Source organism: Rhinoraja longicauda, chromosome 4 (genome assembly GCF_053455715.1).
Source record: "Rhinoraja longicauda isolate Sanriku21f chromosome 4, sRhiLon1.1, whole genome shotgun sequence".
Taxonomy (NCBI): domain Eukaryota; kingdom Metazoa; phylum Chordata; class Chondrichthyes; order Rajiformes; family Arhynchobatidae; genus Rhinoraja; species Rhinoraja longicauda.
This window is the reverse complement of record NC_135956.1, coordinates 29,057,183-29,084,595: the sequence shown is the minus strand read 5'-3', so window position 1 is coordinate 29,084,595 and position 27,413 is coordinate 29,057,183. Positions and strand designations below refer to the sequence as shown.

At 39.5% G+C, this 27,413-nt stretch overlaps 1 protein-coding gene across 1 annotated transcript in view; it reads left to right on the top strand.

Moving 5' to 3' along the window:
• The window catches only part of nsmaf (neutral sphingomyelinase (N-SMase) activation associated factor), a 79,530-nt gene that overhangs the window by 17,114 nt on the left and 35,003 nt on the right, over window positions 1-27,413 (top strand). The window contains exons 6-17 of the mRNA XM_078397414.1: window positions 1,141-1,191; window positions 4,547-4,618; window positions 5,489-5,536; window positions 6,854-6,906; window positions 8,306-8,435; window positions 9,698-9,769; window positions 10,339-10,447; window positions 13,007-13,183; window positions 14,170-14,249; window positions 18,880-18,970; window positions 27,150-27,213; window positions 27,308-27,359. Of these exons, the coding sequence (XP_078253540.1) occupies window positions 1,141-1,191; window positions 4,547-4,618; window positions 5,489-5,536; window positions 6,854-6,906; window positions 8,306-8,435; window positions 9,698-9,769; window positions 10,339-10,447; window positions 13,007-13,183; window positions 14,170-14,249; window positions 18,880-18,970; window positions 27,150-27,213; window positions 27,308-27,359 (999 nt within the window). The remainder of the gene's footprint in view (window positions 1-1,140; window positions 1,192-4,546; window positions 4,619-5,488; window positions 5,537-6,853; window positions 6,907-8,305; window positions 8,436-9,697; window positions 9,770-10,338; window positions 10,448-13,006; window positions 13,184-14,169; window positions 14,250-18,879; window positions 18,971-27,149; window positions 27,214-27,307; window positions 27,360-27,413) is intronic.

Here is a 27,413-nt window from a genome sequence, read left to right as displayed (position 1 = left end):
GATGGTTCTTGAGATGTGGGATGTGGTCCATTTTTTCTAGTGTCTCTTTGTGGCTCTTGATTGTTTGACAGCAGATTTATATAGTCATATTACTCAAAGACCGTTGTTTTACAGGTGTTATATGTGAGGCTCAATTTTTAATATGCTTCATAGAACAAGTCCATGTTGACTTGAAGCTTGCCTCTCTACCCCCAATACCCACTTCTGCTAATACATACACTGTCTACCTTGGACAAACTTCACTTCTCTTTCAATAATTTTCTCATGTTTCATTACTCAGTGGCTCCTCCTTCTGCATCTGTGTCTCATTCTATTCCTCACTTCCCTTGTTATCATGTTGTCTGGCGTATTACTCTCTGCCATCTATATTTATAACCAAAGGTAATATTCAACTCTGGAAAGCAGGCTGTAACATTGGGTTATAAAGCAAAAAAACTGCAGGTGCTTGTGAACAATGATGCTTGGTTGGAAGCAACTCTTCTATGCTAGCAAGATGTTACTTGAGATCATCTGGGTTTCTGGATTGTTGATGCAAGGCACACTTCATTTGCCTTGTTTCTGCTACTGAAGAGCTTGAGTGATGGGCAGGGCAAGATGCTCAATGTATTAGTACTGAACTACATGGAATTAGGTTTGGATGTAAGAAGATTCAATTCCCAAGAAGGATGGTCTCCAACGAAGCATCAGGGAACTAAAGTAATGCCTTTTGAAAATGAATCCCAGAAGCATTTACGCAGAAGCATTTTCCTTAAAAGCTGCCGTAAACATTGTTGCAATAAAAGGTCTTTTGCTGACATAGAGGGGGAATCCAAAACTCAAACTCCTCCAACTAAAAGAATGTCCGGCAATTAGAGGAGCTCAAATATCTTAACTAATTTACAGTGGGAGGAATGTGCAAACATAGGTAAGAGAAAAACTTGGGGCAAACCATAAAGGCTGCCAAGAAAATGTTATCATTGTGGTACTTGATTACACTCATTAGAATCAGCTTGCCTGTATTGCATTTCACTTGCCTGATTAGAAATCCTCAGATCTGCAAGCAACCAGCTAAAATCTTGAAGTCTCTTGAAGACCTCAAGTTTGAAATGTAAACTTCAATATGTTACAACAGCATTAATTTTGTTTCATTCTCTTATTTAGATCTGTTTAATCAAAGAACAAAGTGTGGTGGCTCCATATAAAATGGAAAGAGTAGGTTGACAGTTCTTTTTATTTTTCTTACTTATAAACTTGTTATTGATTCATTGAATTCTGTGCATGTATGTACCGTACTTAATCTTGCGAAAGAGCAAAAAGTTTCTAACAAAAAAACAAAAACAAGGGCACTTAAGCTACTGAAAAATAATTAATGTGCATAAATTACATATTTAATCGCATTGTTAAACAATAGCAAATCGACATTTTAAACTGTTTAAAACATTCATTTTCTATTGTTTTTTGGGGAAAAAGAGCAACAAGGAAGGACTAATGGGAAGGTCGATGTTATGGCCATCAGTTCAAAATAAATGTCAGGCCGGATGAGGTTAATGAACATGGTGAAATTGATGGGGTTGAACTGTTTATTTCATTGCAAAAAGTATTGTTGGTAAAGTAGATGAACTTAGAACCTGGATCAGTGCATCGAACTATGAAGTGGTGACCATTCAACATTCCAGGGTTTCGATGTTTCCAATATGATAGAAAGGGAGGTAAAAGAGGTGGAGGAGTTGCATTAGAAATCAGGGGGAATGTCACAGCGCACTCAGAGAGGACATGCTGAAAGGTTCATTCACTGAGGCAATCTAGGTAGATCTCAAAAATAAAAAGGTGCAATCACTCTGATGGGATTATACTAGAGACCTCCCAAAAGACAATATGTTTTATTAGCTCTTCGCAGAATTCAAATTGGCTAAACGTGATCTCCCCCTAAGAAAGCCATAAAGGGATTGCATTTGTTCTACATTTATCTGGCACCTCATCTGTTCCTAGCAAAAAATTAAAACTCTTGTCAGGACATCAACAATCTCCTTCCTTCCCTCCCATAACAACCTGGGCTTCCTGGACCATCCTTGACATAACTATATTGAAACTTATAATTATGATCATTATTTCCAATATACTCTCCCACTGATACTCCAACTGCTAGACTAACTTATTCCCGAAGAGTAAATCTAGTCTGGTCCTTTTCTAGCAAACCTATCTATGCACTGGCTCAAAAACACCTGGCTCCAGGACGCACTTTAAAAAAAAATCTCATCTTAGCCTTTCACACTAAAGAGATCAGTTAACATTGGGGAAATTAAACTTGCCAACTACTATAACTCTTTTATTCTTCGGCTTGTATGATACCCCTAGCAAAGTGATCACCCCCTTTTGTTTTGAAGCTCAAACCATATAGCTTCAACTGATGATCCTTTTGGGATACTATTTTTCTTGGGGCAGGGGACTGAAAGATGGGGGCAAGGGAGGTGGGGGGGTTAAATACGGAATTTGCAAGCAATTTCAGAGTATGTTTTTCAAACTGAGGGTGGTGAATGTCTGGAACAAGATGCCAGAGGAGATGGTGTGGGCAGATACAATTAGAACATTTACAAGCATTTTGACATGTACTTTGATAAGAAAGATGTAAAGGGACCCTGAAAGGTTGAATCATACATTGCGAAAACAGGCCCTTCTGCCCAACCAATCCATGTCAAGCAAGGTGCCCCATCTAAGCAAGTTCCAATTGCCTATATTTTATCCATGACCCTCAAACCCTTCCTGTCGATGTACCTGTCCATGTTTTTGTGATAGCTACAACATCATATTCCCATGTGCTAATCAACAGTCCCTATTCATCTGCTTACTAGTAAGGCTTCTTGTATTAAAATACACACAAGATGGACACAAAATGCTTTAGTAACTCAGCAGGACAGGCAGCATCTCTCAAGAGAGGGAATGGCTGACGTTTCGGGTTGAGACCCTTCTGCAGACTACACACAGTTTAGCTTTGCATTCCTCACATTCGCCTTACCATGCTGTTCCTACTGGACTTGGTTTTACTTTTAGATTTAAGTACATTTCACTCTTTCACACCCGTGCTCTGGTTCAATGGGTGCTTTGCTGAAGGAACTAAAGAAGATATTTTAAAGTCAACATGAATTGAAACACTGCAGTCTTAGTCTTTGCTGACATGTAGAGTCATAGAGTCATACAGTATGGAAACAGTTTGTGTGTGCCCAAGGGTCCATGTTGATGAAGATGCCCTATCTACATTAGTCCTGCCTTTGGCCAATATCCCTCTAAAACTTTCCTATCCATGTACTTATCCAAGTGTCTTTTAAATGCTGATATTGTACCTGTCTCTGCTACCTTCTCTGACAGTTTGTTCCATATACACGCCTACCTCTGAGTAAAACGTTGCCCCTCAGGTTCCTATCAAATCTTTTCCCTCTCACCTTAAATCTCTGTCCTTTGGTTCTTGATTCTCCTACTCTGGATAAAATGCTCTGTGCAGCCACCCCTCCTGATTTTGTATACCTCAAAGATCACCCCTCAACCTCCTGCACTGCTAGGAATAAACTTCTCATCTAATGAACCTCTCCCCACAGTTCAAGTCTTTGAGACGTGGCAACATTCTTGTAAATCTTCTCTTCACCCTTTCCAGCTAATGACATCCTTCCTATGGCAAGGTGACCAAAATCAAACACAATACTCTAAATGTGTCCAACACTGATGTCTGGTACAACTGTAGCATAACATCCCAACTTCTATACTCGAAACCCTGACTGATGGTCAATGTATCAAAAACCTTCTTTGTCACCATATCTATCAGTTAAGCCAGAAACTGTGCAGAAATTTCACAGAAAGTTTTATAGAATTTTGAAAGTAGCATGCTAAAGTTACTGTGAACTAGAACTTGAGTTTTATATGAGCCAATGGCATTTTAGTAAAAGGTAGAAATTATACCATATTGTGCAATACAGAATGGGTGGGAGGTCCACTTATGTTAGCTTATTTCATCATAAAGGTTTGTGGAATAAAACACTGTTAAACGGTCTAGTTAGATTTTGTGAGGTCCCAAACAAAGATAAAATCAGTCCACCAGGGGTCAGTATATCCATATTTGAAACCTATTAATCCAATTTGATACATCTTCAAAGTAAAATAATTGTGAATATTCAAATTGTTAGTTTGCTCAAGGTGTTTGAGGCCTATTTGCACAAATAAAGCTTTGCAGTTATGTTTGATTCCTTGGTGTTTTCAATTTTAAAGTATTTGAAAAATGAAAGTAGTTTTAGCAGATTTTCGTTTTTTTTTAGGTGAATTCTTCATCGCTGAACAGAGTTGTTTCCTATAATGAATTCTTGTGAAGGCTCAATATTTTTATAGGCCAATATGCTTTGTAAGAGAAAGAAAACCATTTTAAGGGAGTATTTGCTCATTGAGTCCAAACCTATTGAGAAATAGCAGAGATTTGAGATTTAATAACCAATGTGTATCCAGTAAAATATAGAGGAGAAATTGGAAAATAAACTGTTTCATAGTAATTTATTAATTTATGTTATTTTATCAACATCTTCTCTAGGGCCCAAAGGATTACATTTTCAGAATAGAAGACACTTCAAAAGCAGAAGATGTGGTGCAAAGTTTACTTCAGGTGAAATATCAATAAAGAAAGTAATTTCGAGCCAATCCATGATTCATAGCGAAAGCATATGTTTGTTCACTGATCGCACACTGATGTTGTGAATGTGGATGCGAGACCAGCTTTTGCAAAAACTATTACATTGTTAATCCAATTATTTTCATAATAGATGATCCAAATAAGGCAGTACAATAAATGGTACGATTCATTCAGTTGGATTCCTCTCACTTTATACTGGCTCTCTTGCCTCCACACTCTCAGTCCGATGTAAGATCTTAATCCGAAATGTCAACCATCCCTTTGCATTCATGGGTGCTGCTTGGACCATTAAGTTTCTCAGGCCGTTTATTTTTTCTGTTAATAATGTCAATGACACAGCTCAGAAATTCGTTATGCACCTCAGTAATGAACAAGTGATTTTTATTGGATGCTATTATAAATCCTTGCAATTTTGCTAAAAGTTAAGGTTTTAGACAAATCCCAAATGAAATGCCCAATTTGATTAGCCACCGTCACCCTAGTCAATCCTTACATACTCTTTATGTGGAGGCGTCATGCACCTCCCCAACTTCGGCTTTAGTAGACCATTGACCTCCACATCATGATTAACATTAGTCAGATCCAGAGAAAAATGTGCAGACAATCAAAAAGTTCCCTTCAGAACCTTGCTCTGAATGAGACACATGAGAGCACCAAAGCATGATTGAAAGAATCTGGCAAAAGCTAAATCCTCTTACGGATAAGCTCCAAGTGATGACGATTAGCAAGAGTTGCTAAATCTTTGAAATTATTTTCTTATTCTTAACAATCTATAAAAAAATAGTTTAGATTGAGATTTCTTGTAAAATGAAGTTTCTAAAATTGATAATTATCTTTTCATAGCTTCACAGAGCTTCTCAGTTGGATAAGCTGGCAGACCAGATTGCAATGGTAAGGGATTTTTGCATTTTTAAAATATTTTTTTTAACCTTATTTTTAGCTCTGTTCAGGTGAACTTAACATACAAGTTGTGGATAGCAGGCTCTTGGGAATCTCAACAACAAACCAGTTTAAATAAACATGAATTCTTACATTGTTCATTACATTTGTGATCAGTTTGAAATATAATAAATGTATGTGTGATGGTAAATTTTAGTAAAGTGTGTGGGGGGAAAAAATAATTTCCTTTTCACAATGACCTGGAATTTGCAGTCTAAAACAACAGAGCCTATAATTTAAAGTAGAAGAAATAACTAAGGCTCTTATTTAAAGTGAGTTCATTATGGAAAGAGATACCCAGACAGAGGTAAAGCTTAAAATCTCCATGTAAAATACACCAGCCCACTGACTCTTGAGAATCCCCAGCCTATGACTGCTCAAAGTGTAAGAGTACTCTAGACTAGTAATGTTAACCTTGAATTTATTGGGAGCACATAACCACCCAGTCAGGCATCTCCAACCTCATCGGTAAAAACAAAAAAAAGCTTTGCAATTCCCACATTGTCATCATCGGTCACCTAGGAATTCTCAAAACTGGAGTAAAAGCAAAGCAAGTTATCCTCAATCCCAAAAGACTGTCTTCAAAAAATAAAGTCAAAGGTTCATCGAAATCCAGAAGCCGCTGTCAGTAATTTCATGCTTCCATGAACAGTTTGCGCTTCTGTAACCACCTTTTGCATGACCTACAGAAATCAGTGATCTGGACAAAACTTTAAAGGGCTTATGAACTGTTACAGTTCTACAGAAGTGTTGTTTTGCATGAGGTGGGTTTTAATAGTCTAGGCTGTAACTAGTGATTGACTAGCCTCTGTTACACTAATGAGTATGTAAAACATAATTTCCTTCTTTTCTGGTTTATAATTAAACTTCTGTTTAATATGTTTTTTTCACTTGGTTTGCCTGTGGAAATTTATTTAATAAGTTTGCTGTTCAATCTCCACGATGATTGCTGGAGAAGGGTCTCGACCCGAAACGTTACCCATTCCTTCTCTCCAGAGATGCTGCCTGTCCCGCTGAGTTACTCCAGCATTTTGTCTCTTCCATGATGATTCCGTTGTAGTTAAAAGCTAAAGATCTTGAACTAACACCTAATGGAAAAGGTGAAATGGTCAGAGATGACATTAAGATTTAACTGCATGTGCTGTTGTTTTACTAAAACTGCAAAATTAGACATTCCTTATTGTTTAATTTAAATTAAAATATTTAGCGAAACTTTCAATATGTATGAAGTTTCCCTTATTTTCTTTCTCTGTCCCCATCTTCCCATAGATCACAGCCATCTTGCAGTCTCGACTGGCTCGAACCTCATTTGATAAAAACCGGTATTATATGTTGTGCAACTAGATGTGTAATGTCCATTCTTATATCTACTGAATGTACTTTTGTACTGAAAAATGCAGGATTGGAAGGAGATTTTTCCGTTTTTTAGTGAAGTAAATCTTTAGCAGTATGTTCTAACAGTGTTTCATATTTATATCTTTAGTTATTACTTTATTGGAGGAGGCTTTTTTGGTCCATCAAGTCCAGAACCGTCTCAGAACAATTCCATCAATCCCAATCCTCTACTTCCCTGTAATCTATTATCTCTCTCTCATTCCCATTCATGTTTACCTAATCTTCACATTGGCCTCCGATACTAGGAGTGTGTTACAGTAGCCAATTAACTACATTTCAGGATTTAGAAGGAAACTGAAGCACTCAAGAGAAACTTATCTGGTCAAAGGACGAATGTGCAAACTCCACACAGCACAGTGTTGTTGGTGCTGAGGCAGCTACATTGCAGCAGTACTGTGTCTATTTGCTGAGTATATTAGGCTCTCCATAGTTATTGGGCAGTTATTTTATCACAGATGCTTTACTGCAATTAAATAATAGAAATTGAAATTGTCTGCTAAAGCTTTGTTACTGATTCTAATGGGGCTTTTTTCAAGCAGGAAATACTTGATCATAGCATTTAATGAAACATTCGAAGATGATAGGAATTTGAAAGCATTAAGGAATTCATTATCATATCATATCATATACATACAGCCGGAAACAGGCCTTTTCGGCCCTCCAAGTCCGTGCCGCCCAGCGATCCCCGTACATTAACACTATCCTACACCCACTAGGGACAATTTTTACATTTACCCAGCCAATTAACCTACATACCTGTACGTCTTTGGAGTGTGGGAGGAAACCGAAGATCTCGGAGAAAACCCACGCAGGTCACGGGGAGAACGTACAAACGTAAAACTTCCGCCTTTTCCCGTATCTATTTGAAGAACTGATGTTGATGGCTTTGGTCGCACATACTCCAATCTCTTGCCTTAACTAAACCCTTAGCCATAACCCTTAATCAAATTTGGTGTTTGACCTTGAACAAAACTGCAAATATCATGTTATAATTTCCATCAAGACCACTAACTTCTATCTATCTCACTTTGGCACTTCTGTTGCTGAAACAGTTATCCCTTTTGTTCGGTTTAAACTCGATTACTTTGGTGATCCCTTGACTGTGCTCCCACTTTGTATCCTCCATAAACTTTAGCCAAATTAATTTTAGAATACATTCTCCCAAAACATCTGGCAAATGAAAATAGGACAAAAGTTCAAAGATCGCGATAACATTTTTATGATTCATGGAATTGTATAACTTATGTTTTATTTTGTTATTAAACACATTACTTTTTTGGATTGTATTGTTCCCTTTCCTCTTTTTGACCAATCAGTCTGTTATAGATTCCAAAGTGTTACTGAAAGGCCGCACATGGAATGTGAGGCTGAAATGGTCACCCCTTTGGTGTCTAATCCAGGGCACGTCTGCATCACAGATCAAAACTTGTATTTCCAACCTCTGAATAGCTATCCAGTAAGTTGCATACTTTTTGCATTTAATACTTTGTTTATAATCTGAATGACTCCTCAATTCTTGATGTCATGCATATAATCTTTTACCCCTTTATTTTTCCTGTCTTAAAACGTTTCCAAGATGCTGTTTTCTGTCTGATAGAGCAATTCTTAAGTCATGCAGACCAAAAGCGCCAGATTTAATCAGTAGCAGCTGATACAGCATTTGACGTACCCGGCACACATTATCCAAACCAAACTTAGCCAATTTATTACCATGGCAATGGCCTTGTCCAGTTAACTATTGCTTTGCAGTATTATTTTAAATCTGTCGCAAATGGACCCATTGGAATTATACTTTGGATTTATTGGAATTATTTGCTCTTTTTATAAAATTCACTTGTACTGAAAAAACAATTTCAGAATTACATTTTTCAATAACTAATTCATTTTGAAAGAATTGCAAAATGGGTCTCAGGGATATTTAGTTGTGTTTATGAGAGTGACATTTTCACAAGGCCCTGAGAAGGTGCTGAATCAGGAGTAACTACAATAGTACTTATTCACAGTATCGTGTCTCAGGTTATGCGGTTTACTCTGCAAGGAATTCAAGCAGTTGCATTTAGTGAACACGGCCATCTGTTTCATTTCACAGTATTTGTACGTGTTTAAAGAAATTCATTTTCTACTAAAGTTCCAGAATTATACGTGTGGTGTAATTTTTTTAAAATATTGCGCAAACTGAGTGAAATCCGATCATGCATAATTGAGAATGATTGTAATATGTTATTTTTAATTTGTTTGGGAGCCTGGGGATTGCTGGCGAGGCCAGCATTTATTGTTCATTCTTTACTGGCCTTGAATGTGGTGGTGAGCTGTTTCCTTGAGCAGCTGTGGTTTTTCAGCGGAAGACACTCCCATAGCAGTGATCAGATAATGTGTAACTTGGAGGGAAACCTGTGCATGTTGCCTGTCTTTTGTAGTAGAGGTCATGAATTGGGAAGATGCTACAAGCATAGGCTGTACATTTTGTGGGTGGCACTTACTTGTGCTCGAATCAATTTTGCACCTTCTCACATACTTCACACTACAAAGTATGCTGATGTGCATTTGTCAACAGTGTTGCGACGCTTAAACTTTCATTGTGGTAAGATATCAAATAAATAAGTCTTTTGAGCAAAAGTCTTCCAGGTGCAAGAGATCAGTATTTTCTTTTTTCTAATACAACCACCCAATTCTAAATACCCAATGAACTTTGTGTTATTACTCCATTATGTATTTTAGGAGACAGTGGTACAAATAATGTTGCATGACGTGAGGCGCATTTACAAAAGGCGTCATGGATTAAAACCTTTGGTGAGTAATTGAATGTTAATTGAATTTATTTGTTTCATTTTGGAACTAGTTACAATTGGTGCGCATCAAAATATATTTAAAGATTGGAAAACATGTAGTGGTCACTCAGTGTAATGTATTTCTTAAATCATTGGTAGTAGAGTGAGAGGCAAATACTCTGACTTCACCAGGTCGGTGGAAGTTATAGAATATTGAGTCAACATTCCAACACAGCTGGTCGTTCTGTTGCCTCAAAAGGCCAGAGACCCAGGTTCAATCCTGACTTTGGGTGCTGTCTGTGTGGAGTTTGCACGTTCTCCCTATGATCGCCTGGGTTTCCTCCAGGTGCTCCAGCCTCCTCCCACATCCTCAAGTCGTGGGGGTTTGTAGTAAATTGTCCCTAATGTGTATGGAGTAGATGAGGAAGTTAGACAACATAGAACTAGTGTGAATGCATGATCAATGGCTGGCATGGACTCGGTGTGCCTGTCCCTCTGTATCGCTAAATTTGCTGTCATATGGGTAGATTAAGAGTTTTAATATAATGAAAGTTAACTCTTTTTTTTCCACTTCAATCTGTTTTCCTTTAGGGTCTTGAGATATTTTGCACAGAAAATGATCTGTGTTCTGATATCTACTTGAAATTTTACAACTCCAAAGATCGCGATGAACTCTATTACTATATTGCAACATTTTTAGGTCAGTTGATTCCAAATTTGCTACGCATCCATTTTTCTATTTTTTTGTTGAAAATAGATATCAATGCAGAAGGAAGAAATTCTGACCAGTTTTCTTCCAAATCTACGAGAAAACTGGTCACAACTTTCAAATTGAAAAATCATAATTCAAGTGATTGTCATCCTTATACTGTGCTATTTTAAATAAATAAGTATAATAAGTTATTATAGCATAGCAAATTAATTTGGTACATTGAATTTGTGCTTTAGTATAATTTATCAAGTGTGACATCTTGTGACTAAAAAAAACTTATGGAAACCTAACTCTTTGCATGAACACTGTTGAGGGCGGCACAGTGGTATATATAGGTAGAGCTGCTACCTTACAGCACCATATACCCTGGTTCGATCGTGATTATGGGTGCTGTCTGTACAGAGTTTGTACGCTTCCCCCCATGACCTGTGTGGGTTTTCTCTGGGTACTCTGGTTTCCTCCCACACTCCAAAGACGTACAAGTTTGTAGGTTAATTGGCTTGGTAAAATTGTAAGTTGTCCCTAGTGTGTGCAGGATAGTGTTGATGTGCGGGAATCACTGGTCTTGGTGGGCCAAAGGGCCTGTTTCCGCACTGTATCTCTAAACTAAACTGTTCATGGTCATTTAGGGCAGCTGGTATAAAAGATTTGTTAAATGTTGCACTGCACAGTACTGAAGCTGAATTGATGCTCAGTATTGATTGCTGAAGGTTAATGAATAGCTCCAATGTATGCAGACTTGCTGTTGTTATTCTAACCCAGCTCCTGTTGAGGCTGCTTCTTTGTGTATTTTTTAACCTGCTAGATAGAAATTTAAAGAACTATTTAAGCTTTACATAATCAATGAAAATTAACTCTGTTTAACACTTCTGCAATTGAACCCATTTCTTTTTCAATTTTTGTATTTCAAATCAAGCTTTAAAAGGTCCCAAATGAAACACAAATAGCTGGAGTAACTTAGCGGATTAGGGACCAGTTCTGGAGAACCTGGATAGGCGAACTTTTCACAAATTTTCGGTTGCGACCATTCTTCGGACTCTCAAAATCCTGGAATAATTCAAGTATCTGAAGTAGCCATGTCCTCCAGAGATACTGCCTGACCTGATGAGTTACTTCAGCACTTTGTGTTTTATTCAAGATTCCACCATCCGCAGTTCCTTGTGTCTCTTTTTAAAAAGGCCTCGTTGGCAAAGATAATCTAATATGACAAAATGGTCAGAGGAGTGATTATGTTCTTGAATTCCTGTGGAATTATTCCAAAGCTCTATAAATATGTTGTTAACCGAGTTCTTTGTTAGAAGAATGCCGAAAAATGGGCTTCTTGTGCAGTAATTTTCTTTATCACCAAATTTTACATGTGCACTCAATGGAGAATGGAGTTTAATTGAACCACTTGTTTGGGTCTAATTTAGCTTTTTATGGTTTTGGATGAGTTTTAAAATATCAAATCCATAATCTTCTTCATTACTTTAAGCCACTTCAGTTTGATATCACATTTGCACATTCTGCTGGGGTAAATTTGATTTCAAATTCAATGCAACTTAAACTTAGAAGAAATGTGTGATACAAGGTTGAAGCGACATTACCCACTGCACATGATTCAAAAACATATCTATTATCCCCATGGGCTCCATTTTGCCAACTCTTCCACCTTGTTGCTCCCCTCCTTCACCTTTAAAATCTTCTCTAGCCTATTTTATTTACACGTTGAAATACGTTGTTAATTTTGTCTTCCTACTACACAATGTATTTCATATTGCCCCCAGAGTTGCAAATTGATAAAGGCTTTATATTAAAAAGTTAATTTTGAGATGTCTCACAGTAGGAAAAAAATAGAACACCTTTCCCTGGAAATCAAAAAAGATTCAAAATCCTGGAAATTGGAATGAAAAGTTGGGAGGTCATGTTGTAGTTGTATAAGATGTTGGTGAAACTGCATTTAGAATATTGTGTTTAGTTCCGGGCACCATGATATAGGAAAGATATTGTCAAGCTTGAAAGGGTTCAGAAAAGATTTATGAGGGTGTTGCCAGGACTAGAGGGTCTGAGTTATAGGGAGAGGCTGATCGGGCTGGGTCTCTATTCCATGGAGCGTAGGAGGATGAGGGGTGATCTTATAGAGGTGTACAAAATCATGAGAGGAATAGATCGGGTAGATGCACAGTCTCTTACCCAGAGTAGGAGAATCGAGGACCAGAGGACATAGGTTCAAGTTGAAGGGGAAAGGATTTAATAGGGTACCGAGGGGTAGCTTATGAAACAAGCTGCCAGAGGAGGTAGTTGAGGCTAGGACTATCCCATTGTTGAAGAAACAGTTAGACGGGTACATGGATCAGACAGGTTTGGAGGGATATGGACCAAGTGCAGGCAAGTGGGATGAGTGTACCTGGGACATTGTTGGCCGGTGTGGGCACGTTTGGCCAAAGTGCCTGTTTCCACACTGTATCACTCTGGTACAGAAATAATTCCCTTAAAGGAACTGGTTTTTAATTATATTTTGTATAAGTATCTAACTGTTCTGTTTTCCATCAACATTTTGTTCTACAGAAAATCACATTACCGAACAGACAGCTGAAAGCTACATGCTACAGTGGCAAAGAGGACATCTCTCAAATTATCAGTATCTTTTGCACCTCAATAATCTGGCTGACCGCAGCTGTAATGATTTATCTCAGTATCCTGTCTTTCCTTGGGTCATAGCTGATTACACTTCTTCAGAATTAGGTAACGGTAACTGTACTTTGTTTATAAAATTTGTACATTTAAAAAACTTAGGACTTCCTTCTGTCACCATTCACAGCAGAAGACGTACCATTCCAGTTGCTTCATTTTTACCTGATAGCATGAACAATTTTTCTTTCATATATGTTCTATGAGCAATAGGTCCAGGAGCATTTACACAGGTCCAGTCCCTCAGTATGCAATGGGAGGCCCTTTGTTGTGATCTTTCCCCATAGCTTTGTAGCCACTGCACTAGGCATCTGTTTATCCCTACACACATACTCTTGCATATTCAATGCAGCAATACTGCCATTTTTGATTGTGCAAGAAAAAAAATAATTTTGGGTAGACCAAAGCCCATCCTTTACAAATTTGATATTTGTCTCACTGTATGTCTTTGGGAACAGCCTGCAGAACATAGGCCTGTGTTATGCAGTTGAAGAGGACGAACCTCGACAAAGACTGTTGCAATCCTTTTCAGAAAGCTTATTCCAGAAGATGAATGATGGTCTCAAATGCAACACAGCGCCGTGAGGACAATACCTGGTGGCATTAAGATTACAGTTATGCAAAAAGGATCAGATAAAGTCATCACCAACCAGTCAACCTTTGACCGTTTGCCTGAAAGTTCTGGTGATGAGACATTCATCCAAATGACTCAGATAGCTTTCCTCAATGGAATTCACCTGCTCCTTTCAGCCTCAAAAGCACTCTCTAGACCATTGTCCGATTGACTAGTGGTTAAACATTTCTGCTCTACAAACTCTTCTCCAAGGGACAGGTCCATAGTCAGGATCCAACTCAATAAATTCCTCAGTAACGTAACCAAATCCATCCTTTGCAACACTGAACATGAATATAACCTCTTAAAACCTTTTGATGTTCATTATTTAATGTGGCCATCAGGATGAGGGCTGCATTGAATATACTTCCTCTTTTTTCCAGAGCAGATATAATTGCATAACTCTATAACTTCTGTTTTGAAACAGATCTTTCAAATTCTGAAACATTTCGTGACCTCGGGAAACCAGTGGGTGCCTTAAATAAAGAACGACTTGATCGATTGTTGGTAAGGGTCGCCTACCTCCAGAAAAGCATATTTGTTCTATAAATTAATCTTTCGAGATTTTTTGGGTTGAAGGAACTCTTCGTGATTGGATAATCATTGACAATTCCTGTTTTTACTTTGCTTTTATGGCATGCAGCATTGTATTTGAGTTTCCAGCTGTTAATTGCTTTAAATTCTGTGGGGTGCACACCGTAGCCGTCAAGGCATTTTGCAACTCTTACAGATTACTTAAATTGGTTGTAATTAAACTAGTCACTGTGCTGTCAGCATGTGGTTTACATGCTGTGATCCCAAGAAAAACATCAAATTTCTCATGCACAGCTAATATGCTCATTCCATTCCTGGTTTCTGTCATCAGAGATCCCATTTAACCTTCCCTTGTCGAATTTAATTTAACGTTTTTTAAATCTATATATAATAATGGGACGTGATGCATGGCCCAAGACTATTACCGGAGCTAATGTCCATCCCTTTGTTCTCTCTCACCTATGATTGGCAATACAGTATTTTGCTGTTTTAATGTTCCTGACTTCAAAGCAGAACCATGAGATGAGTGTAAACATTTGTTGCTTTAGTAATTTAAAATTTAAGTAATTTGTATTCTACAGTTTATTTAGAAAATATTAAAACCCACACAAAGTAGCAACACATCTTGCTGTCTCTGCTGAGACAGATTGAATCCCAGAAGCCAGGTTCAGCATTTTTCGGTGCCCTCCATAATGTTTGGAACAAAGACCCATTATTTATTTATTTGCCTCTGTACTTCATAATTTGAGATTTGTAATAGAAAAAAATCACATGTGGTCAAAGTGCATATTGTCAGATTTTTTAAAAGGCCATGTTTATACATTTTGGTTTCACCATGTGGAAATTACAGCAATGTTTATACATAGTTCCCCCATTTCAGGGCACAATAATGTTTAAAACACAGCGAAGTCATGTAAATGAAAGTAGTCATGTTTAGTATTTTGTTGCATATCCTTTGAATGCAATGACTGCTTGAAGCCTGCGATTCATGGACATCACCAGTTGCTGGGTGTCTTCTCTGGTGATGCTCTGCCAGGCCTGTATTGCAGCCATCTTTAGCTTATGCTTGTTTTGAGGGCTAGTCCCCTTCAGTTTTCTCTTCAGCACATAAAAGGTATGTCCAATTGGATTCAGATCGGGTGATTGACTTGGCCACTCAAAAACTGACCATTTTTTAGCAATACTCCTTTGTTGCTTTAGCAGTATGTTTGGGATCATTATTTTGCTGTAGAATGAACCGCTGGCCAATGAGTTTTGAGGCATTTGTTTGAACTTGAGGAGATAGGATGTCTGTATACAGTTCAGAATTCATTATGCTACAACCATCAGCAGTTGTATCATCAATGAAGATAAGTGAGCCAGTACCTTCAGCAGCCATACATGCCCAGGCCACAACACCCCCACCACTGTGTTTCACAGATGAGGTGGTAAGCTTTGGATCTTGGGCAGTTCCTTCTCTTCTCCATACTTTGCTCTTGCCATCACTCTGCTATAAATTAATCTTCATCTCAGCTGTCCACAAGACCTTTGTTCCAGAACTGTGGTTGCTCTTTTAAGTACTTCTTGGCAAGCTGAAACCTGGCCATCATATTTTTGCAGCTAACCAGTGGTTTGTATCTTGCAGTGTAGCCTCTGTATTTCTGTTCATGAAGTCTTCTGTGTGCAGTGGTCATTGGCAAATCCACACCTGACTCCTGAAGAGTGTTTCTGATCTGTCGGACACGTGTTTGGGGATTTTTCTTAATTATAGAGAGAATTCTTCTGTCATCACCTGTGGGGGTCTTCCTTGACTTGCCAGCCCCTTTGTGATTAAGTAAGCTCACCAGTGCTCTCTTTCTTCTTAATGATGTTCCTAACAGTTGATTTTGGTAAGCCTAAGTTTGGCTGATGTCTCTAACAGTTTTATTCTTGTTTCTCAGTCTCATAATGGCTTCTTTGACTTTCATTGGCACAACTTTGTCCTCATGTTGATAAACAGCAATAAAAGTTTCCAAAGGTGATGGAAAGGATGGAGGAAAGATTAGGTGCTGAGAGCTCTCTTTTCCCGGCATTAAGGAGGCATTTAAATACACCCGAGCAATTACAAACACCTTTGAAGCCATGTGTCCCAGAACAATATGGTGCCCTGAAATGGGGGGCCAATGTATAAACACAGCTGTAATTTCTACATGGTGAAACCAAAATGTATAAAAATACCCTTTAATAAAATCTGACAATGTGCACTTTAACCACTTGATTTTTTCTATTACAAATCTCAAATTGTGGAGTACAGAGGCAAATAAATGATGGGTCTTTGTCCCAAACATTATAGAGGGCACTGTTTATCAGGCACTTTCTTTTAATGTGTCCACTTGAATTGTGTAGCCTGAAACAGTGAATAAAGTAATTAAACTAGTTTTTATTCAGTGAGTAAATAAACTATTTACTGATAACATTTCTATGCCTCATCTTCTCGCACACTGGTTTTTCTTTGTATAATGAGTGTTGCGTTGAAGAAAGTTAAACAATGCCTCACTAAATATAGAGAATAATCAGAGCCACAACAACATATTGTGAATGGCAAAGTCCCAAATGGAAGAAATGACTTCAAGCTGATTGCATTCAAAATTGCCACATCCTGATTGAAAATTATGAAATATCTATCACCTCTTTAGCTAGCTGTAAAATTACTCTCTTGGCAGATTTCTCTTTGTCCTCCAGTCTCTTGCTCATCCAAAATTCTGTTGTTGAAATCCTATTCCTTTGCCAACTGCTGCCCACCTGTATCCTTTTTGTTGATTTACCTATAATCTACGTGTCCGAATATCTTGTGTACAATTTTTATACTCTTGTATAAATTGTATTTGGGCCTTATTTCCTCACTTCCTTACTCTAAAACCTTTTCCAGCCTTGCACCCATTGAGAAATTTACATTTCTCGATCTCTTGCCTTTTATGAATTTCCATCCTCTTTCACACCACAATTGATAGCTTTAATCTGCAATTGTTATGTCCCATACTTTGGATCCCATTGTTAAACCATTCTTTAAATCCCTCTACTTGTTCCTGGACCCTTCTTAAAACTCGCATCTTTTAAATCCATTCCTCCTTTATTAACTTCATCTCTAATTTCATAAACTAATGGCTCAAAAGCACATGACACTTTTTCCAACTGTAAAAGTGTTTTATAAGTGCAAGATTGCACTATAAACTGAAACTAGCTATAATGAGTTATGTTCTGAAATCAAGTAATTCAGCGTGGAAACATGCCCTTTGTCTCCACTTGCCCTCACCGACGACAGGCCCCATCTACATTAGTCCCACCTGCCTGCATTTGGCTCATATCCCTCTAAACCTATCCTATCCATGTACCTATCTAAATTTTTCCGAAACGTTGCAATTGTACCTGCCTCATCTTCATTCGCTGCATTTCTAAAGTCTAAAGTTGAGCAGCATTTGTGGGAGGTAAAATCCATCGCCATTTTGGGTCGGAACCCCACATCACAGTTCCTCCAGTAGATTGATTGTTCTCTGAAATTATTTTGAACAGTCACTGTCTAATTCCTAGAAAGTGAATTCATCATACAAAATTATCCCTAGGATGGTACAACTCATTCAAAAGTCTTAAATTGCATATTGTGAGGCATTATGCATAGTTTTCAGCCAAAGCTGCATTGTTTGCATATATAAAGCTAGTCTGATTCCGGTTCCTGATCATGTCTTGGTGTCTATCTACTGTGTTGATTGACTATCAAATTTGAAGATGTCAGAATGTAGAGTTGAAGTTAAAAGTTACACAATATAAGTGTGTGGAAGGGTTTAAGGTGGAGAAGGTGCAGCACGGGTGCAACCCCACCCTCTCAGGTGCAGAGGTCAAAGTCCAGTGGCATGATGAGGCGTTATGACTGGTAATTTCTTTGACTGCAGTGAATGTCCACGTCTAATGTGCTTAGATGTGCCTATTCATTCTACAGCACACTGCTGGACAGCTGCCTTGGTCACTGAATCACCCTGTTTTTCCTCCCCGAGAACACACTTAACATTCTAGGATGAGCAAGTCCTTATTTCACTGAGGGTTGAGACACATCGGGTACCCTCACCTGGTTGAATGACCTTTCAAAGCCGTTGCCCCGGAAGTTCAAGAGAGAATTCGTCGGCATATCAAATCTTCTCAATCATCTAAGGAAGTAGAGGTGTTGATGAGCTTTCTTTGTGATTACATCAATGTGTTGTCCCAGAACAGATCTCCAGAGATATGCACACCCAGGAACTTGGATGTGTTCACTCTCTCCTCTCGGGTATACCCCTGATAGACTCTCATAGTATCCAAAAAGCAAAGCATTCCATTTCTGTGTGTGAACACTTTTGATTAGTAGAGAAATTGGTGGCCTGATTGTAAGGAATAATAATTTTACAAAACATCACACTGACTTTTCATCCAATGACTGGTGATTGACTAGAAGCAATACCTTAGTTTCTCTCTCCAGAAATATTGCTTAATCTCACAAGCAATTGTCTGGTCTATTTTAGAATCCACTATTCCAGTATCTCCTATTTTGTTTTTATGTACCTGTTCCAGAGCACAACTACACAAAAATAGATTCACAATTGCTTTTGTTTTTTAGAGTCGCTATCGAGAAATGCCTGAACCAAAGTTCATGTATGGAAGTCACTATTCTTCCCCAGGTTATGTTCTCTTCTACCTTGTGAGAGTTGGTAAGTGTATGAAGTTGCAAGAATAACAATGTTATTAACTTCAAGCTAACTTTATTGAGCACAAGGAAGTAAGGTTACAGTCCAAGCCGCAGCTCACGAACAAGATGACTCCCGCAGGTACCGGGCATGTACAAAATAACTTCTTGCAGGAACAGCAGATGTAAAACCCGACATGGACTGTGAATCCAGTGACTAATCTACATCCCCTTTCCTTTGCTCATGTTCCATATCAAACTAAATATCATGCGGTGGTAAATATATCAGGCTGTATACAAAATGCAGCTACTGCTAAAATAAGCATACATGGTAGGAAATTCTACATACTAAATGCTAAACACTATAATCAAACAAATGTACACACTGTAAGACACAAACTTAAAGTCACAGCATAGTAAAGAAGTGAATTCAGTCTTGGTATTTGGGATTTGGCTTGCTGACACGACCTGAGCGTGTTCGGTACAGACCCTCAGTGGTATTCAAAGGCAGCTTAGGCACAGGCATAGGCACCTGAACCTGCACCTGAAAATTTCATACCGCTTGATTTCCACTACGATTCTTTGAAGACTCCTCACGATCATGCCCGCGACACCCCGGCGAACTGTCGGCGACAGCCTAGTCGCCGGCAGCCGCCTTAAAATCGCCTAAATGGGACAGGCCCTTAAGACTTCTCCATGAGTTGCTTAGCGCTGCAGACAGCTCTTTCAGCTAACTCATTAGATTGGGGATACTCTGGGCTGCTGGTAACATGAGTAAAGTCCCACCGTGTAGCATAGTCTTTGAAGCATTGGCTTATGAACTGTCTGCCGTTGTCTGATATCAGGGTGTGTGGTGCTCCATGAACCAAGAAGTATCTCTTGAGTTTTAAAATGACGGCTGCTGAAGTGGCATCACGAAGCAGGTCGATCTCAAACCAGGCGGAATATGAGTCCACAAGCACCAAGTATCGCTGGCCATGCCATTCAAAAATGTCTGTTGCTACCATCGACCAAGGCAGGTCTGGAACTGGATGCAGCATGTGTGGTTCTTTCTGCTGGGGTGAATTTGTGCTATTACACACTGAGCATGACTGCCTCATTGTTGACGTTATCTGCCATTGTAGGTCAAAAAACTATGGTTCTTGCTCTCCTTAAAGTAGCTTCTGCACCAGGATGCCCCCTGTGCATAATACCGATATACTCCTTGCGTAGTGAGGAAGGAATGACAGCTTTTTGACCCTTCATGATGACCCCGTCGTCAATAGTTAGCTCATCTCAGAAAGGAAAATAAGGGTGATCAGCATGTGGCAGCATGCCATCCATGTCCGACGATAGTGCTGAGTGTCTGCAGGGCCGTGTCATCTGCCGTGTGTCTCTTTAACTCCTCCAGGCGAGAAGAGGATATGTAGCTGACTGTCATGACATCAAAGCTGTCTACCTCGTCAGCATGCTGAACTGTGGAACTTCTGGGAGCTCGACGCAGAGTGTCTGCCAGTTGCATCTATTTTCCACATTTGTAAATGAGGGTGATGGTGTACTTTTAAAGTCTTAACATCATCCTTTGAAGTCATGCTGCATGTATGGGCTATTTTAGTATGGTGACCAGGGGCTGGTGGTCTGTTTCTATGGTCACTGGCTTGCCGTAAATGTAATCGTTGAATTTGGAACACGCAAAAACCACCACCAATTTGAGCATATCTGGATTCGGTGTCAGTTAGCGTCCGTGAGGCATATGCTACGGGCTTTCCTTCCAGCAAACATGCCGCACCGAGTCTGTACTGAGAAGCATCACAGGTGAGTGTCACCGGCTTGCTGACGTCATAGTACAACAGAACAGGCGGGCAAGATATTTGCTGCTTTAGAGCCTCAAAAGCATTTTGCTGCTGCTCGTGCCAAGTCCAAGCAGTGTCTTTGTGTGTGAGTTGTCGCAGTGGAACAGTCAGCTGAGTATAGTTAGGAATGAATTTCCCAAGGTAATTGACCATCCCCAGAAACCTTTGCAGAGCGGGGACATATGCTGGCATCGGCATTTCGCTGATTGCTGTCGTTTTGGAAGGGACCGCTTTGAGGCCTTGTGAAAACGTGTCTGACACAGCTGACCTGTTTCAACCGGAACTTGTATTTGAGAGGATTGTGCCTCAAGTTCACCTCTCTGGCACGGTTGAGCACTTTTCTCAAATTAGCGTTGTGTTCTTCTACGTTCTTGCCTCCAATGAGTATGTCATCGACTATGATCGCACAGGGATATCCAGCGAAAGTCTGCTCCATGGAACGCTGGAACACCTCACTGGCAGAGGTGAGTCCGAATGGCATCCTCAAAAACCTGTAGCAACCTAAAGAAGTGCTAAAAGTGGTTAGCATCGAAGACGTGTGGTCAAGTAGAATCTGCCAAATGGAGTTCTTAGCATCCAAGACAGAAACACCATTGCATTTGACATGTGAGCAGCCGCTTCTTCCACTTTACGCATAGGGTGATGTAGCCTTTTCAAAACCGTGTTCATGTCTCTTGGATTGATGCATATTCTGATCTCCTGTTTGTTCTTTTTGTTGGTGACAACCATGGATGACACCCAATCGGTTGGCTCAGACACCGGAGTGATGACACACAATTCCTGCATTCTGTCTAGTTCCGCTTTGACTGTCCTTCATAGCCACAGGAATGCGATGTGCAGGACGAACAACGAGCCTCACATCGGGGTCGAGTGTCATAGAATAGGTTACAGGCAACTTTCCAAGCTCATCAGTGAAAAGATCACTGTACTTTGTTTGAATTCGACATGACATCTGATCATCTTCAGTGGGGCGCAACTGGTGAACATCCTTACTGAATGAGACAAGCCCCATTTGCCTGATGCACGTAGCCCTAGCAGTGGCAGAGCATCCTCCTGGACAACGTAGAATGGCAAAGTGTATGGCTGTCCCTCTAGGTGGCACTGCAACTAAACTATACCGACATGCTTGATTTTACTGCCCCCATCTGCAACGTTTGTGGCTTTAGTGCGTGCTCTTATCTGTTCTTCATCCTGTGGTTGGTCAAATGTATCTCTCGACCGCACATTACACTTGGCACCTGTGTCCACTTTCATTTCAACTGGAATGCCATTGATTTGCACAGTGACCAAGGCTTCGTCATTCTTTTCCATCTGTGTCTCAATGGAATCAGCAGTGTTATTCCATCACGCAGACAGTTTCATCAGCAGTGCCATTGGCTTGGTCAGATTCTAGCTGGTGAACAGTCCTCCTAGGCAACTGCCTGTTGTAGGTTTGTTGTGTGGACTTGCAGCACCTTTTAAAATGATTCAGTTTTTTACAGGCATGGCCCTGTTGACCAAAAGCTGGACATGTGTCTCTCGCAACTGCATGACTACCTCCACAATTGTTGCAGCTGGCGATACGCTGAGTCCCAGCTTGTTTTGACTGTTTTTTTACTCTTATCAGGCTGTCGCTTTCTGATGAACCCAGCCTGCACTGCATCAACATTTGTGACACAGAATGCTGTGGAGAAGCCAGCGTTTTGTTGTGCTCTTCAGTCATCTCATGAATTTGACTGATGGACCGCCCTTATTAGTGTCAAATTACTATCACGCAGTAGCACCTTTCTCAAATCGCCATTATAGTTACCATAGACAAGCCAGTCTCTAATAAGTTCATCACAGAGATCTCCAAAATTGCAGTTATTTGCATTTATCCTTAAATCACTGACATATGATTCAATTGTCTCACCAGCCTTTTGATTCCGTGTGTTGAACTTGTGCCTCTCCAGGGTAACATTGGTCTGAGGGCTGCATATCTCCCGGAATTTCCTCTTGAGGCATTCAGGATCCTCTGGATTCCGCTGGAGTGAGGATGTTTCCTCCGTCGACGGAGTCTCTCACCTCCCGCATACACAAAAGACCGCTCATGTTCAATGGCCTCCGGTCCCGCCAGATTGAGGAGAATGTATGCTTTCGTGTGGGCTGGCTTGCCAAAGTGTGCCGCTGCAATGAAAATGTCATACTCTTGTTCGAAAATTCGCCATTTTTCACTGAGGTTGCCGCTGAAGACAAGTGGGTCCAGCCTCTGGAATGCATCCAGCATGTTAAATGAAAAGATACTGGCTGCACCGTCTAGCAGGTTTAGTTCATTGTCCTCGCTTGAAAAAACAAACTCCGGTCGAAGAAAAAATGTTCATGAAAGTTCCGGAATAAAACTTCTGACACCATGCATGAAGTTGCAAGAATAACAACAAGGTATTAACTTCATGCTAAGTTTATTCAGCACGAGGAAGCAAGGTTACAGTCCAAGCCGCAGCTCATGAACCAGATGACTCCCGCGGGTACCGCACATGTGCAAGATAACTTCTTGCAGGAACGGCATATGTAAAACCCGACATGGACTATGAATTCACTGACTGATTTACAGTAAGGTTACCTATTTTTTCCCTTGTTAATGAATTCTCAGCAATTTTTAGCAGAAAGAGTTAAATCCACATATTGTAAAATCCGGTGATGATGTTATCACACCATCTGTGATTCTAGAAAAATTAAACCATGTGTCAAATTTCCAGGGCTTTGGAAAGGGCTGCTCTAATTAGTGTTTTTTTCAAATGATATTTAATTTCTTATTAGGTTTGCATTTCGTAAACATACAATTTATTTTCTGAAGTCTATTTTGAGAAAGGAAATCTAAATTTAGAGTTATTTATTTACTATTTATAAACGTACAGAATAGTGAAAGGCTTGGATAGAGTGGATGTGGAAAGGATGTTTTCACTAGTGGGAGAGTCTAGGAATAGAGGTGATAGCCTCAGAATTAAGGGACGTTCTTTTAGGAAGGAGATGAGGAATTTAGTCAAAGGGTGGTGAATCAGTGGAATTCTGCCGCAGAAAGCTGTGGAGGCCAAGTCAGTGGATATATTTAAGGCAGAGATAAATAGATTCTTGATTAGTATCGGTGTCAGAGGTTGTGGGGAGAAGGCAGGAGAATGAAGTTAGGAGGGAGAGAGAGATCAGCCGTGATTGAATGGCGGGTTAGTCTAGATGGGCCGAATGGCCTACTTCTGCTCTTATCGTGATCTTATTTGCTAAAATCAGTGAAAATGGCATGACTGGTGGATCAGGAACTGAAATGGCAACTGTTTGATAACTGAATACTTGAGGACAAAAATGCTACTATGAGCTACATTTTAATCTTTAAAGACATACACTTCAGAAAATGAAAGCAAGAGGAGAAAGGTAAATACTAAAATTGTTTTAGTATTATATTGCCATTCTCTTCATTCATTTAGAGTAATACAGCACAGAAACAGGCCCTTTATCCCCTTGTCCATGCCAGCCAAGATGCCCCATCTAAACTCGTCCCATTTCCCTGTGTTTAGCCCATATCCCTTTAAATCGTTCCTGTCCATGTACCTGTTCAAGTGCATTTTAAATGCTGTTATGGTAACTGCTAACACTGGCAGCTTATTCCATATACCCACAACCCTCCGAGTGAAAAAATTGCCCCACTGGATACAGTTAGATCTTTCCCCTCAACTTAAATCTTATGTCCTCTGTTTCGTGATCCCCATACCCTGGGTAAAAGACTGAATTCACCTTATCAATTCCTCTCATTAGTTTACACACCTCTACAAGATCAGCCTTTAGCCTCCTCAGCTTCAAGGAATAAAGTCCAGGCTTGCCCAGTCCCTCCCTACAGCTTAGGCCTTCGAGTTGTGGCAACATCTTCATAAACCACAATTTTATATATGATTCTTCATTAGTAATGATTTATCACCTAGAAGGTTGAGGGCAACAGACATGGGAGAATGCCACCAGTTGCAAATTCCCATTGAAGCCACACACCAGACATTGCCATTTTTTCAATGTAACTGAGCCAAATGCTGAAACCCTCTTCCCAATTTCATTATGAAAGTGTAATCACAGCGGTGACTGCCACTATTCACTGTGTGAAATAGCACATTATTGCTGCAATGTGCTGTTTCATACATTGTGGCTAAGCACTGCTCTTCACAAAGCCAACTGAGAATGAATATTAAATGCTGGTCTTTTCAATTATGACCACATCCAGTGCCTCCATCCAGTGAATTTTAAAGATGTTGAAATAAACATTTGCAACTTCTCTTTCCTGGCCTAGTGTCCTGTTGTCATGGGTTTTGTTCTGCATATGCTTCTACCACTGCACTATTTTTCACCCATTAAAATCAGTAGATCACACATAATTTGGTGTGTACAACTTCACTATATATTTCTCCAATATGTTTGGCTCATGTCTTTTTTACTTGAATGTTGCAAATTAGCTGTGTACTGTAAAACATTACCTCTTTGTAATTTTTCTGAAATGTTCCAGTGTACATCAATGATTAAAATAAATTAATTTACAATTTAAATATTTAAAAGGCTGTAGATTCTGAAAGTTTGAAATCGAAACTGAGAAGGTTGAATAGCACAGCCAGCAGAAAATATTATCTGGCATACACTCCTTATACAGTGCCCTCCATAATGTTTGGGACAAAGACCCATCATTTATTTATTTGCCTCTGTACTCCATAATTTGAGATTTGTAATAGAATAAAATCACATGTGATTAATGTGCAAATTGTCAGATTTTAATAAAGGCTATTTTTATACAATTTGGTTTCACCATGTAGAAATTACAGCAGTGTTTATACATAGTCCCCCCGCATTTCAGGGCACCATAATGTTTGGGACACAGCAATGTCATGTAAAAGAAAGTACTCATGTTTAGTGTTTTGTTGCATATCCTTTGAATGCAATGACTGCTTGAAGTCTGCGAGTCATGGACATCACCAGTTGCTGGGTGTCTTCTCTAGTGATGCTCTGCCAGGCGAGTATTGCAGCCATCTTTAGCTTCTGCTTGTTTTGGGGGCTGGTCCCCTTCAGTCTTCTCTTCAGCACATACGCATGCTCAATTGGGTTCAGATCGGGTGATTGACTTGGCCACTCAAGAATTGACTGTTGTTTAGCTTTGAAAAACTCCTTTGTTGCTTTAGCAGTATGTTTGGGATCATTGTCTTGCTGTAGAATGAACCGCCGGCCAATGTATTTGAGGCATTTATTTGAACTAGAGCAGATAGGATGTGTCTATACACTTCAGAATTCATTATGCTACTACCATCAGCAGTTGTATCATCAATGAAGATAAGTGAGCCATTCAGCAGCAATACATGCCCAGGCCATAACACCCCCACCACCGTGTTTCACAGATGAGGTGGTATGCTTTGGATCTTGGGCAGTTCCTTCTCTTCTCCATACTTTGCTCTTGCCTTTACTCTGATACAAGTTAATCTTCTTCTCATCTGTCCACAAGACCTTTTTCCAGAACTGTGGTTGCTCTTTTAAGTACTTCTTGGCAATCTATAAGCCAGCCATCCTATTTTTGCGGCTAACCAGTGGTTTACATCTTGCAGTGTAGCCTCTGTATTTCTGTTTATGAAGTCTTCTGCAGACAGTGGTCATTGACAAATCCACACCTGACTCCTGAAGGGTGTTTCTGATCTGTCGGACAGGTGTTTGGGGATTTTCCTTTATTAGAGAGAGAATTCTTCGGTCGTCAGTTGTAGCAGTCTTCCTTGGTCTGCCAGTCCCTTTGTGATTAGTAAGCTCACCAGTGCTCTCTTTCTTCTTAATGAAGTTCCAAACAGTTGATTTTGGTAAGCCTAAGGTTTGGCTGATGCCTCTAATAGTTTTATTCTTGTTTCTCAGTCTCATAATGGCTTCTTTGACTTTCATTGGCACAACTTTAGTTCTCATTTTGATAAACAGCAATAAAAGTTTCCAAAAGTGATGGAAAGACTGGAGGAAAGATTAGGTGCTGAGAGCTCTCTTATACCTGCATTAAGGAGGCAATTAAACACACCTGAGCAATTCCAAACGCTTGTGAAGCCATGTGTCCCAAACATTATGGTGCCCTGAAATGGGGGGACTATGTATAAACACAGCTGTAATTTCTACATGGTGAAACCAAAAAGTATAAAAATGGTCTTAAATAAAATCTGACAATGTGCACTTTAACCACGTGATTTTTTCTATTACAAATCTCAAATTGTGGAGACAGAGGCAAAAAGATAAATGATGGGTCTTTGTCCCAAACATCATGGAGGGCACTGTAGATGCAATTAGATCTGTGGAAAGTAACAGCATTTTACATTACTACATATTGTTGCAAAGATTTTTTTAAGAGGTAACTTATTGTATCTTTTTCAGCGCCTGAGTACATGTTGTGTTTACAAAATGGGAAGTTTGACAATGCTGATCGAATGTTCAACAGGTTTGTTTTAATACTTCAGGCAATTTGTCATTTATGAAATTTTGAGTTAATCAAGGTATTTATGTTTTTCAATAAATACCTGTTCTAAATTCAGTTTTGCAGAGACATGGAAAAATTGTTTAGAAGGAGCCACAGACTTCAAAGAGGTAATAGTTGAATTCTGGTATATTACTGGTGTTACCTAGAGAATAAAGTATTTT